At 39.8% G+C, this 15,035-nt stretch overlaps 1 protein-coding gene across 1 annotated transcript in view; it reads left to right on the top strand.

The window, feature by feature from the left end:
* Nucleotides 1-2,541: 2,541 nt before the first annotated feature.
* Nucleotides 2,542-15,035, top strand: part of hs6st3b (heparan sulfate 6-O-sulfotransferase 3b) — a 47,134-nt gene continuing 34,640 nt past the window's right edge. Inside the window, exon 1 of the mRNA XM_026295883.1 lies at nt 2,542-3,089. Coding sequence (XP_026151668.1) covers nt 2,542-3,089 — 548 coding nt within the window. The remainder of the gene's footprint in view (nt 3,090-15,035) is intronic.

Genomic DNA, 15,035 nt, shown 5'->3' with positions numbered 1-15,035 from the left:
AGTCGGCCTACAGGGGTGGCTGCCGCTAACCGCTACTCCCGCCTCAAACAACCGCAAGACCAAAAATAACCTATAGCTCTAATTATTTTTAGGCATAGATTATCAGGTTGTTTTCGTGGGGAAATTAGCGACAGTGAGTGAAAAATTAAATAATCCTCAATTGTAAAGAGGGAATTTAATCTGGCACGTCGGCAGACACCTACGGAGACTGGAGCTGAATCTTAAATATTTGCCCACCAATGAGACACTGGAGCATGTCACAGGCAGGCTTTTTGGACTACAAACACATAGATCTACTATAATGAGATGAAAAGATTATACAAAAACGGGTCTCTGCTTTAACCTGTCCAGCGTGTACCCCTGCCTTTCACCCAAAGAGAGCTGGGATAGGCTCCAGCAGATCTCTGTTACCCTGGTAAGGAACAAGCAGGTATAGATAATGGATGGATGGATGGATGGATGGATGGATGGATGGATGGGTCTCTGTATATACACTCATGGCCTGACGGTGGGATATTGTTATTAGGTCAATTTGTAAACAAAAATGCTGTTATGTTATAGTCAGAATTCCTTCAGAAGTTTTATGTGCAGCCACAGTAAAAATATGTTGTTGTTTATGATGCAGTTCTCAATGGTTCTATCCAATTATAGGGAATTTTAGTCTAATAGAGATTTAATAATAATAAAAAATATCCCAGTTATTATTTGTTGTTATAAATGAAAGAGCTTCTTGTCTATTATTCATCAGAATACTGAAGGTGTAGTTTATGGTTTTATGTTTACTATTCTGCACACAGTATGTCTGTTGTGGGAAAGGGGTCGCTCCTCAGCTGCTCATTTAGTAAATCAATGCAGAAAGCAGTGGTGGATCTAGATATTTTTACATGGGGTGGCACAGTTTTTGCTCAGGTGGCATAAGAAGGCATGAAAAATAAAATTCGTCTTCTGTAAGTAAATGGAACAAATGATTCACAAAAATACATTTACAATATGTTTATTGTTAAATTACATTATTAAGCACTTTTAGGACATTCTTACTCTTAGAAAAAAAGAACAAAACCAGTGTGGGGGCAGCTTGGGGTGGGGTGGGGAGGGTAAACCCTATAGTGGAGCTAGATCCACTCCTTGCAGAAAGGCTGAGCTATCCTGTTTTACAATCTTTGCGAGGTACAAATGCTTGAGTCTACAATTAGGCAACCCCAAAGCATACATCATTAGTCCCTCACTGCATAGTAAATTGGAAGTCCCCAGTTTGTAAAGCAGGTTTAAGATGGACCTGTGAAACATAAAAAACTCAATAATCTATCAGATATGCAGCTTTTCTTTGCCTGCAAATTGATCATTTTTATAATTAAACACTGTTGTCTGGACAAAAAAGAAGTAAAGTTTCTGGAAAATTGTGATGAGCGTTGGTTTTTAAACATTTTCTGACATTTAGACAAAATGATTAATTTAAGAGTGACAACTTCTGTCTACTTCCTTTTTAGCATATACAAGAAGTACACAGGTTTAATAATGTTTTAATGTATTAACCATCCTATTCATTTAATCCAAATAAACTATGTCGATTACATTACATAACATGATATTTGTGTAACCTGTAGTTGCAATTTATGCGTGACTGTAATAATCACTGGACTGTTGCTGCACAGAAAGCAATTATTTAATTGTAAATTGGTCCTCCTAACAGAACTCCTTTTATAAGGCAGTGAACCTACACTTTAAGACTGGCAACCCAAGGCTCTAAGCACAAGACGCTATTTAAACAGCGGATTTGGTCTTTTTATGTGGTTAAATCTGCATGTTTTGTGTCAGTCGAGTGTCCGTGTGGGCTTCTGGCTCTGCACTGTGTTAAACAAGATTATGGGATGGCCGGGATGGGATGTAGAGCTTTCCAAGCCCAACCACGACGAGCGCATAACGCGTATTTGTCAGCTCGGGTGCAGCAGCAGCAGCAGCAGCAGCAGCAGCAGCATCCTCTCAAAAGCACTGTTTCAGCACACTCAGTCAGACCGCCTCAGCCCGCAGGATGCTGTAGGATGCTGCCGGAGGAGCCAACCCAACAACAACAACAACAACAACAACAACGCCGTGCGATATTTCTGATGAAATAACCGAAATGATCCACGTTGCGATTTAAACTGGGATCCACAGGAAAGAAATATTCAAAGAACTATAAAGTAAAAACTCTCCTCGATCGCCTCGGTTTCAACTTGACACCGGAGCATGCGAGTCGTCGGCACGGATGCAGCTGCACACCGCCTTCAGAAGTTGGACAGCAAAAAAATTCTAATGCCATGACTCTTGACTTTGGACAACATTTCCAGCGCAGTGCAGCCGGTGTGCAGTGTTTTAGGAGCCAGGAGGTGGGCTTGACCCATCGTCCAGATGATGTGTCTTTGGAGGGTGTTATCTGATCAACATGTGGCACTTAAATAGTCACCTTTAATGAAGCTTTAGGCATGGACGAACATTGATCCCTGCAGAACGCACGGGTGCTACTTATTATTCACAGTAATGGAATGAAGATACGATCTTGATATGATGGATGATAGATCCAGTAAGCTCATCTTAGTTCCTATTTTAGCTGTCCTTTTTGTTATGATAGGCTACCAGTACATATGTCCAGCTGGCAGCAATTCGTGCCACTTTAAGACCGGGGACAAATTAAGAGGGGTAAGCCTACTTTCCACCCCGTACCAGGACAGCGATGATTTCTACAGAGATCAAGACCTGGAGGACGACAGCCCTCCAAAACTACCATCCAAATTCAACTTCACCGAAAGAGACCTTGACAGACACGTGGAGTTCAACATCAAAGGGGACGACGTGATAGTGTTTCTGCACATCCAGAAGACCGGAGGAACCACCTTCGGGAGGCACTTGGTGAGGAATATTCGCCTGGAGCAGCCGTGTGACTGCAAGCCTGGACAGAAAAAATGCACATGTCACCGACCAGGGAAAGAGGAGTCCTGGCTCTTCTCCCGGTTCTCTACTGGCTGGAGCTGCGGACTGCACGCAGACTGGACCGAGCTAACGAACTGTGTACCTGTCATTATGGATAAGAAAGAGGCCCAGAGGAATAAAAGGTATATGCGTTCCTTTGTGTGTGTGTGTATATGTGTGTGTGTGTGTGTGGGGGGGGGGGGGGGGGGGGGGGGGGTTGTCCTGTGGTCCAGCACAAACATGCATCACAGCTGCTTTGTGGGCCCCAAACCACTGGGGCCCATTGATATAATGTAACTTCAGCAGTAAACTGAGCGGTGATGGAGCAGGCTGTGTCCCCCTTTGGAGGGTTATACCCTGCTGTAGTTAGGTCATACAATAATGGAGCTACATTTTCTCTCATCAGTGCAAAGTCACAGGAGCAGACATTTATTTACTGCAGGATTCCTCATAGATCACATCCGATGACCCAGCTATGAGAAACTTCACATTTGCAGTAGGAGGCTGTATATGAACTGGGATAATATCATGATGTGAACCACTACAACAACATTCATCATAATATTTTAATATAGGTTGCTTGTGTTTGTCTTCTGACCGGTTTAGTGACTGGTTTTCTTTACTGAGGGTATCTTTCTTTGTTGATAAAGGTGTATTCTATTCAGGAGTGACCCATACATCTATACACACAGCGCTCACTGAAACACTGGCTTTTTGTGTCCGTGCGAACTGTCCGAGTCCCTTTGAAGTTCTCTTTTTGTCCAACAAACCCAATTCACTGGTGCTGTTTATCACAAAGTTTATATTTCTAATACTATCTTATCTCAGGAGTTCAACTAATCCCAAGAAGTGTGTTTGATAGATGGATCTGTGAGTAAAAGACATTTGCAATTGCTTAATGCTAACGAAATGTACTACAGCTGCTGAAGGCAGAGCGTTGCATTGAAGTAGTCACTGCATTGAGCAAGAGGTGTTTTTTGCACAGCAGAGTGGGTGTGTGTATTTTTCAATGCAGTTAGTGTTTCTGTACCATTAAAGATTCACTGATTTTTTTTTTTTTAGGCTGTTCATTATACTAGCATGGTAGAACTCTATTATTTATATATCCTCAGATACTTGCATGTACACATCAGACAGTGTCTTATCACAGAAGCTGGATTTTTTGAAATGCAGAGAATTTCCATCTCTGATTTGAAAAACACAATCATAATGCTGAAGTACATGAGCACATGATTTATTTCTGCTGTGCCAAGTATTTCCTTTTACTCTGAAAAGTGCTCACTGGATGCGACAGCTCTTCATTTCACAGCTGCAGTACTATTCTGCACTTACTGTCCTCTCACCCCTTGTTCTTTAATGCGCTCCCGCAGCATCTATTCTGAGATTCTTCTGCCTCGACCAAGACTGTTGGCAGACACATTATGTTAGGCCTCCTCACTAACCATCCACTGTACAAAGCACATTTACTGAGTGAGATGACTAATGGCATTATGCAAATTTCATGTTCATAATCATTTTGTGTATGAGCAATGTCTTAATTAAAATATCTTTAATAGTATAAGGTCCAAGTAAAAAGAGAATCCTACCACAATAAAATTTGTAATTTGTCATAAAGGCACAATCTTTCCACCACCCAAGGGTTCAGTGGGGAATACAAATCATACATCACTGCCAAAGTCAGATTGCAAGCCTTTGTTTTAGTGGTCAAGAGCCCCTCAGATTGAGTGGCTGTCTTCCTCCGGTCTCAGGCATTCACCTTGCCAGGTCTTGAGACGGCAGTAAGGGGGGTTGAGGTGGACTGCGGTGTCACTGCTTGCGTGGCGTTGTATGGCCTTTTCAACCAGGCAGGGCACGCTGCAAGGTGAGCCAGCCGTGTGGCCCAGGAAAGGTCAGGCGTGTCGGACTGGATCAGTGTGCGTGTCCTGTAGTGTGGCTCCTCTGGGAGTGTGCTGTCAGTCAAGGGAGAAGTGGAGTAGGCAGGCGGACTCTCTACAGTGGGTTTTTGGAAAAACATGCCTGTAAGTGCTGTCTAAGTTGCTTTGTGGAGAGCGTCATGGTATTACCATTGGCTGCTGAATGAATATGTCTTGTTGCGCACGCTGTTTTCCTCTCAGGCGATTTCAGGGGCCTGTACCGAGGAGAGCTGCAAGAATTATTTCTGATTCTACATGTTCATTATCTAACTATAACCTAGGTAGATATATTCAATATGACACTGGGTCACAAAGTAAGGAAATGTACTTTTTACCAATGCATAAAGCAAGGTCTGAGTAAATCATGTCTTCTCAAGTACTTTGCATGTACTAAAAGGTTTTGGGTTAATATTAGAGAAATATTTGATATTACTTTGCATTGAATTGTCTCGCTGCAATATTTTGCTGTCACTTTCCATCTTTGTGCAGTCAGAACATCTGTCACTGAGATTAAAAAACAACATTGCTTTATTATTACGGCTGCGGGATTGGGGAGGGGGGGTGGCATATTGGATTATCAAACATGCACCATACACTATATGAATAAATGAGTTGTGTTGCACTTCTAGCGGTCCAGTTATCCACCTATACATCCTTGCATTATCATCAATACCATGTACCACGTATCAGGTGATATCATTCTATAGACATCTTATGAATGAAAGAAGAGCCACAGACCAAAGAAGACGCATCTTCTATGTAAGCACGAGGTCGCTCAGCCGAAACACAAACTCATCCATACATGCACATTATTATACACACAAAACAAAGAGAGACTGCTTTTGCCACTTAGGTGACGCAGACTTTTACAGGGCTTTTTCTTAGTACCAAGAGTGGAAGTGGAAAGAAGGGAAGAGAAACAAGTAACCACTGATTCTACCTCAGCTTTTCCACATTCTTCTTTATAGGTTTAATTATTCCCAACTCCACAGATGTGATGCAGTAGCAAACTCATAGCCAGGCAGTTATAATGCATTGAAACAGTGGGGTATGAACTTGTTTGTTGCTACACTGTATAAATAAAGAGAAATAATGAGGGACATCCTTTTTGTCTCCATTATTTGATTCTGCTGATGACAATACCAGCATGTGCCCGTTGAAGCTGGACAAGACAAGATTTGTGGGCCGGAAAAAGAATTACTTTGACTTACGTGATCGTTTAGTGCCATTTAATGGTCAGTCTTTGAATTAGTGTTGCACTGATTTCAACTTTGTTCATATTTTTCTTTGTCCTTTCACTGCAGCACGGCAACGTATATATCACTTTGGTAGTGCTTTAAAGATGTAGAGCTTTGATGAGTCCACAGTCCACAGCTACCTCATTACTCATGAATTTGTATTCGTTACAGAGGTTCCTATTTATTTTTAGTGCATCAAAGTCTTGTTATTACTTCTGCCATGAAGGATATGTTGTTTTTTTCCTTTTATGTTAGATCATGGTCCAAAGAAAAATGATTAGGGTTTAGTTCAGACAAGGACCACCATAACTCCTGAACTGTCTGGCACTGAAGCAAAATCATATTTTTCTCCAGTGGTTCTTTAATTCAATTCATGTCATGTAAAAAAAGAATATTTATCCCTACAAGGACACATTTAAACAGCAGCCGTTACAGTTACGCTATAAATAAGGGGGGGGGAAACAGCAAAAGCATCAACAACCACAACTTTCTATCTAGTTATCTTTATTCTTAATTACAAATTAATGATGTTCTTTTAGTGAGTCTTGTTGGATTTAAAAATGTCCTGTATTATTGCCAGTCATATCAAAAACGACATAGCCACATCCTCCTAGTATCCTCGTCAGAAAAAAATCATGGACATCCAGATATTGTGGTTTTTGGGTTTTATTTTTTCGACAATAACAAATGTAGTCAAGGTGGCGATCTTTGCAGAGTTCTTTGTATACCTCTGGTTTTCCAATTAGTAAATCCAAAGCAAATCACCCTTGCTTCTGTAACACATTTTGTCAGTCTGTGTTGTTAGAAATCTAAGTGTACTTTGAAAATCCAAACAGAACAGACTTCAGCACATGCAGCTGAGGCAGCCAGCACTGAATTAACCATTGATTTGCTTTTATGCTTGTTTGGGTGTTAACAAGTCCAGTGTTTTTTCTTGCCTCACCCATTTGCTGCTTATGAAGCAGATATATCATAGTTTGTATAAAGGCCAAGCTTCCCCATGGAGATGTAAATAATTTCAGAGCAATGGCGTTAATATGCATGTTTTAGGTCTTTAAAGTGTTACTTTTTAGACAGTGTAAGGTTCTCTCCATTTTTATTTTATCTTACATCCTTCATTTTTTTAACTGCCTCATGGTCAAGTGAAAAATCAGCGGCCCACTTTGTATAGTTAGGTGCTGAGAATCCTCAAAGGCAAAATCATTGATCAAAAGTGGGACAGCACCACACTTAAATTGTTTATTCATGCATTGCACGGATGTTTTGGGCCGTCACCCTTCCTCAGTGTGCAAACTAGCAGCAGTGTTACAGACAACATGTGAGCTCAAATACTGAAATTTGTGAATGCATATATTGCATTAGAAATCCTGATGTGTAGTTCCCCTGTAGCCAGGCACTACGGTGCTTATAATCATATGGTGAATGACTTAATTTTTGGGCATTGATGCTGTTCAGGTTCACCAATGGGGAGTGGTGGAGAGTGTTTTGGAGTCATTACTTCGGGACTTTAACGCTGTCTGGTTTAAATGGAGACTTCACATTGTCCTATTTGCTGTCTGATTGATGCATAGTGAGGTTTGCATTTTGCTGTAAGCTGAATGAGTGTTATCTGGGATCCTTATTAGCGACATGTCACACCGCTCACCTGTGGTTCGGCTGTAGCACTGTTGCTTGTTTTCAAGCTGAGGAAGGGCGACTGCCCGCCACATCTGTGCAGTGCATGAATAAACTATTTAAGTGAATCGGCGTCCTACTTTGATCATTAATTTTATGCATATGCTGATGTCGCAGGTTTTATCAATTATAAAATCTTTATTAGGAGCTTTCTTGTTGCTTATGCATAATAAATGCTGACTTCAGAAGTACAAGGGACCAAAGCCAGAACATGAGTAAAGTGTGAATGCGCTTCAATGCTCTCCTTTGATGAAACAGTGAGATGTGCCTATATTGTGTAGCAACAAGAGAAGGTTCTCTGCTGTGATTATGTCCTCAATGTTTTGTATATTGCTTATAGTATTATAAGCAATATACAATATATAATATATAGTATTATAAAGGCCTGAGAAACAACAGACATGACATTATGATGTCAGGGATTTTATTTTTATTATTGTCTGAATTTTTTCTTTTTTGCTTTCTTAATGGAATTTTTTAGTGGAGGTTGTTGACCTAGATATAGAACTCTGTACATTTGTGTTCAGGGCTACTTTATATTGGATAGGTACTATATACAGCAGCTATCAGTCAGCCTATTGGAGGGTGAAAGAAATACTGTGTGTGTCATGTTCTAATCTTCTTTATCTCCATTTCTGGGCTCATTCATTACTCAGCAGGTTACTTCACTGTAGTTTATATACATGTGAGGCTGTGTTTTTTCACCTCCTTTATTCTGTGGCATTGCAAACCTATAGATATTTTAAACAGCATGCTTTTTTCCACCAGTCGTCATAATAACATATTCGCATTCCTTTCATTTTTACAGCACTCTTGCAGGAGCTGTAGTAGAATGTTATTATTGTCACGGCACAGCAATGACATACTGTAATTCTTGGCTGAATAACGCCACACATCATATTTTATTAATAACAAGCGATGCAGAGAGGGCTGCAATTACTCCATGGTTGTTACCACTTGTTCTGACCAGTGAACCTTGCATGTCTCACTCTATCCACTACCTGCACATGAACATCTAATAGCGCTGAGCTCTGACCCAAATGAACTTTAATGGAGACTTTTTGTATCTGACATTTTGCCAAAGCTGACGTAGATTCTTTCTCTTGTAATTGCACAGTATCTTGTCAAGTTTGACCCCATGCAACGCATACTGCTGTACTTCGCTGAGGGTCAAAGGTTATTGCTGAGTTAGAAAGAGCATTTCAGTCTCACCAGCATGTCTGTCATCACATGGATGAAGTTTTTCCAGTTGACACGCAATTGTAAATGTTGCTGTGTCCGTTTTCTGAGTATTAAATGATTTCAGGTATTACTACATAGTTTTTTGTGAAAACAAATGATAAAATATAGAAAAGTGTATATTGAATAGAATATTGATAGATTACTGCGATACAATGCACTTCCAGTGTATGCCATAGCACAAACTTGAAACTTTAATTAAATGCTGTAAGACCTACATGAAACACAGTAAAACACCAGGGTAATGGATGCCTTCCGGATGTAGATGAATCTGAAGAAGGAAAGTTGAGCAGATTTACAGTTCCGGCCGTATCTTTAGATGTACCAGGCGAAGTGTTCACCACAATGATGGGATGTTTATTATGTGTGGAGCTGCAAGTGCCCTTGCAGGCCTTGGACTTCCAGAGTGCGGAGATTGCTTTTCATGTGTCATTAATTCAAGTCGTCATTGCTGGCAGGCCTGAGCAGTAATCCAGTTGGTTTGATAATTAAGTGTTACCTCTACAGAGAGGGTGCAACAGCATATGTCAAGCACTTGTTCACCGTCATGACAAAGAAAATTGAAGTGTGATTCAAAGTAGACTACGGAAAAGAAAATATGGAGCACTATAAAATGAATTTTTTTACACTTTCCTTCCAAAAAAATATGTAGGGCTTGGTGAGAGTGATTTCAGGTGAAGGGTACAAATCAGTCAAGATTAATAAAGCTAGCTGGCCAGTTTCTGTATAATTATCAAAGTTTGCTTATTATCTTTCATAATATCCCACTCCAGCATATCTTCATTTCACAGTTAAATGTTTTTCAAATGTTCTTTATAGTACAATACAGATATGATGTTTCTGCAGTAATATTCCAGTGTAAGGGTAACGAAGAGGTGATGCTTAAGTTTATTGGTTCGGGCTCAGGCACTCATAATATATCAAGCAAATTAAGTCTCGAGGGGAGGACTGATGACATAAAAGTCGTGAAATGGTTGGTGTATCACACCAATTTGCTTCTGCTTGTTTCTTCCTTCCTGTTAGCTGTTAAAGAACAAACTTTAACTTTATAAGATATCAAGATTTTTTTTTATTAATGATGGATGAAATGATGATATGCTATTTGCGATGAAAGGAGTTGTTCATGGTAATGAACCAACAGAGATTTATTACCCAACTGTTTAGTTCCCACAGCTTTAGGAGAGTCTTGTTTTAGTTTCACTCTTCGACTTATCAGTCTCATATCTGGAGTTAACAGGCAGAGGTTTTAGGCAGAAAAGGTCTAAAAACCATCAATAAGCTTCCTGACCAGCACCAGATGTCAGACATACAGTGTTAGCGACAGGCTGCTGAATATAGTGGAACATTTACAGACTTTAGGACACTTGCAGCTTGTTGCATTACACAGGACAGAATATAAAAGTTGCTTGTAGGGTAAAAATATGGTATGGGTTAAATCTTTAGAATGTTAAATTTTTTTCATTTCACATTTTGGGAAGAAAAACAAGAATAATAGTAGGTTTAGATTACGTGACAAGCTGCAGCCTATGGGTTCTAATAATTTTCTGACTGCTATCTTAGGACCTTGCTGTAATTCTTATTTTATCATGCCAAACTTATCTTAGTAAAGACCTGTAGTACTTTGTGTGAGTGTGTACCAAGTTTTCAGAAGTTTTAATCACTTTTAGGAAGATTATCATTTTTTTTTCTCTATGTGATGTCTCTTGTGTTGGGAAGGGGATTAGTGTCCCAGTTCTATGCAGAAATCTGCTGCTTGATACATGATGCACTAAACAGGGAGCCATGAGTTGTCTTCACACATTATTGTTCAGAGCACATTGACTTATTAACTGAGCCTTTATAGGTCATTGCAGTATTACCATTTGGGAAAAATAAAAAGCTTTGCAAGTGTATGAGTTGCAAAGATATTTGTCATTGTCCATTTGGCTTGACTGTTCGAGATGTAGGATGGATAGAGCTTACTGTCTTCCTCTAAAAGCCACTCTAGGTAATGAAAGCCATGCAGGCTTTTGCCAGAGCAGACTCACAGCTTTTCTGATGCTGCTGTCAAATATTTGCTGGTCCAGCAAGTATGAATTTCCATTCGTCTGATTGAGCTCTTATATCGTGATTAAAGGATGACTTTGGGTCAAGTGGCTGGCTAGGACTCTTGTGCTCCAGTCACAGTTTACTGGAAGCTGGCTCGAAAGACTTAAAGCTTTTTATGGTAAGAAATAGCAGGCGCTGCAACATTGCACATTTTTCTATTGTAATTTCAGTCTCCTCACATAAACCCATCACACTGTTAAGATTTTGTTGTTTTCCCGGTTTGATCCCTGCCATCACATGTGATAAACACACTGTACTAAAACTGTGTGCCATCATGAACTCTTAGATCCCAGACATGCTGTCATGGAGTTGAACTCCTACTTCCCAGTCAGCTTTTGATCAGTGTGATATTACCCCCTAGACTGAAGTAAAAAAGAAGAGAAGCAAAGCATCTCGTACTGATCTAGTTAAATGTAGTCATCAGTGTGATGAGAATGAGTCAGCTGGTGCAGCGATTCAGAGATTCTGTGTTTAATGTCCCCAAGAGGCTTGTTTTGTGGCTGAGCCTCGCAAGTGCTCCTATTATCAGAGGGGCAATTAACTTTGGCTCTGTTTTCACTCTAATTGAGAAAAGAACATTCTACTTCTGTACTATAAACAGTACATAAAAAAGCAATTGTGCAAAATTTGAAGATTCTTTCCATAAATTCTTTAGTGTTTGCTGATCAGAAGCTTCATGATCAGTAAATTCATAAAGATTGCTTTGAAGACTCTGCTTGTTGGTTTTATTGCTAATGCTTCGTATCCTGTCTTGCTAAAATATTTGTCTTTACGTCGGCTCATTAAATGAGCTGAGCTTTCAGTGTCACCAATTTTTAAATTCAAGCATCACTTTTAAAAATCAGAGGAGGAAACAGAAAAAAAAAAAATCAACAGGTCTATAAACAATGCAAACCTCCTTGTTAATTCATGGGGGAGTTTCCTTGCTTCTGTGTGTGCTCACACTGTCGTTCATACATGCTTCTTTACTTGACAGATTGACATATCAAACAGTAACATGGAAAATGCCAGCAGAGGTACCTGCCTGTATTATTTCTCAATTGATACCTGTAAGTCCTGACAAGGAGACCGTACCAGGAATAACTGCCTCTGGAGTTGATTTATTGTAACAGCCTGGAGAAAGGTCATCTGTCCTTATCTAGGGCGAGCTGGTGACAGGTAAGTTATACTGTGGGGAGGCTTGCTGAGCCTGCCTGCCTCACACTGTTCCCCAATTTGGATTCAGTGGTTGACTGAGCACCTAGCACACTTAAAGTGTAAGCACAGGTAGAGTCACCTTCACACGGACTAATCTCCTTTTGCAAGAGTATGCCAACCCAACGTATTCTGGAAGGATAAGGTTCTCAATCTTTTGATGTTGTAGTGGTTTTTGCTGGCTGAAGGTATGGTGAACTGAACAAAAAAAAAAAAAAAAAAAAAAGAAAAAAGACAGTGCACTTCAGAATAACCTCGCTGCATGGTGAAAGGCGCACCGAGGTATGTTTTCAAGATATACCAAAATCAGTCACGGCATGTATGTATATAATGAAACATGTTCAGTCAATAAAATCATTACTGCTGGTGTCATCTGCATCTTCCCTGTGCTGTGGCATCAGTCAGACTTGCTGTGAGAGAGATTTGAATAATCTCACTGAACAGATTGTGGTCCAGATTGCCTCTTAAATTCCTGCATTTATAAATATGTGCTTGTTCCTGTTTTATTTTGCAAAATCATTATAGATATTTGATCTGCAGTGCACATAATTAAGGAGTATTCATACTGCTCATTATATAATTTAATATAAAATAATAATTTGAAAAATACCCCATATAAATTAAATAAAAGTTTTAAGAGTTTAACAATTCTGTAACTATGTCTGTCATCACTGTGATGTAATTGTTATATATTTTAACATGCTCTATATTGTTGGATATAAATGCAGGAAATGTCACAAATGATGTGTTGTGCCTTATGGGATGGTGACTGCATAATAATTTATTTTCTAGAGGAAAAAGATTTCCCCTTTAGATCAATTTCTGTTACATCCTCCAGTAATATTACAGTATAAATGAGATTCCAGGCCACAACATAATATGTATGTATTGAAAATCTGTCCTACAGCACTAGAGAGTAGAGTAACATCTTGTGGCATCACAGAGTGCTGGTGTGGAACAAATAGTATTATGTCCCAGCACGTGTTGTGATACAGCACATCAACCTCATCATAGGAATCCAATGTCCCTCATCAGTTCTCTCGAGGTGCCAGATGAATGGCTACAAAACATAGCCTTAAATCCCACTCAGAAGTCCAGGGATCAGTTAATTCCCCATTCTGCAACGGTGAGTGGACTTTGTTTCATTCATCATTCTCTGAAAGCTTCTCCTCTCATGTTTGGAAGCTGAGCTGTGAATTTGTTTACTTTCTCTTCAAGGGTGGTGAGAGGAAATTGTAACTGGAGGCGTCTGCTTTACTTACGATGCCAGGCATGTCCGTGAATCATAATAACTTACAGAGGAAGGAACAATGTGAAGTGTGTTTAAGGGCTTCATTTTGAACAGTACACATGAATTAACAGCAAATATCAGCAAAAAGTTAGTGCAGTGTTAAATATTTCAAGACTGAGAAAACAACACTCATATTAATGCCTTGTGACATAAATTAGCATTGATTTCTCACCAATTAAAGTCAGTAGTGAAAAAATCCAATCTGGGTGTGTTGAAAGATTTCAGCACAGGGAAGTTGCAGGGTCGTTTCAGGCCTAGAAATATAATGCAGAGTGCCAACATGACTAATGGGCATAACCTGGGTCCTCTATCGACCTGAACAGAAATACTCAGGGATTGATTTGACTGCTTATGCCACTGCCATAATCTCCCCTCCAATGATGTTTTCACAGCTATTCATAAAACTGCTGCTGCAGCCTTTTGTAAATGTCGGTCGTAATCTCAAATCTGATTGCGTAGCCTGCTGATTGAGAAGCCATGTGCCAAGTTACTGCTGGCTCACCTCTGCATTATGAGAATGGGCTAATGTATTTATTCTGCAGATGTTTCAATTGTATTAAGTATATGACAAATTCTGAAATTAAATATAAATATAAAAGGTTTTACTGTATCTATCTGTCCACAAAGGTAAAAGGAAAGCAGCATAAAAAAGCTCAGGATTTGAAGAGAAGAAAACATATTAGGACCTTAGAAAAAGCAGCTTACAATTTCCTAAACTGCCAAAGTCCCACTGTGATGGCTTTTTTATTCGTGATTATTGTGGACTATGTAAATTGAACCTGACTGAAAATGCATACAATGTAGGCGTGAGCAAATAGTCACCACAGCAAACATTTGTATGTGCTCGATCTGTTTGTATTTACTGTGTGTCAAAGTGAGTCCTGCAGCCATCACTGCTCTCCTAAAGTGAGAAAAGAGAGAGCTGAGCTCTAAGCAGCTGTTCCAGCACAAGTCTGTGGCATTTCCATGTAGATGATTGATTCAGGTGCAGTGAGGAGGGAGAGGAGAGATCAGGCTTTGGGCTGTGTCCGTTAATCACACTGTATTACCGCACAGGAGGCATTTATCACCAAACACCAAAGGCTTCAGTCCACGGGGGAACACTGAAACCAATCTCATCGCTTACATGCAATCCATCCTGGTCCACAATAAGTAGCATTGGTGAAAGCTACCACATCAATTTTCTCTGTTACAGGGGGATGTTCCAAAGAAAAAGTAAGATATACAGAACACAGAGCAAATCAGAGGTTTGAAGTCCTTGGAAAACAGTTGTATTTTTTTTTTTACCTGATCTAATGTTATAGCCTTATGTCATATGGGTGTCACAGCAGGAAGGGCAAGCATCTAGCTTTGTCCCCAGGCATTCAGAACTGAAACAGTCCAGTGTTAAAACAAAATAATTTGCCAGATCGGCGGGGGACTTGTTTCAGTTATTGGCAAGAAGATGGAATC

The sequence above is a fragment of the Mastacembelus armatus genome, chromosome 21 (genome assembly GCF_900324485.2).
Source record: "Mastacembelus armatus chromosome 21, fMasArm1.2, whole genome shotgun sequence".
Lineage (NCBI taxonomy): Eukaryota > Metazoa > Chordata > Actinopteri > Synbranchiformes > Mastacembelidae > Mastacembelus > Mastacembelus armatus.
The sequence above is the reverse complement of the archived record's forward strand: the minus strand, read 5'-3'. Positions and strand labels throughout refer to the sequence as shown.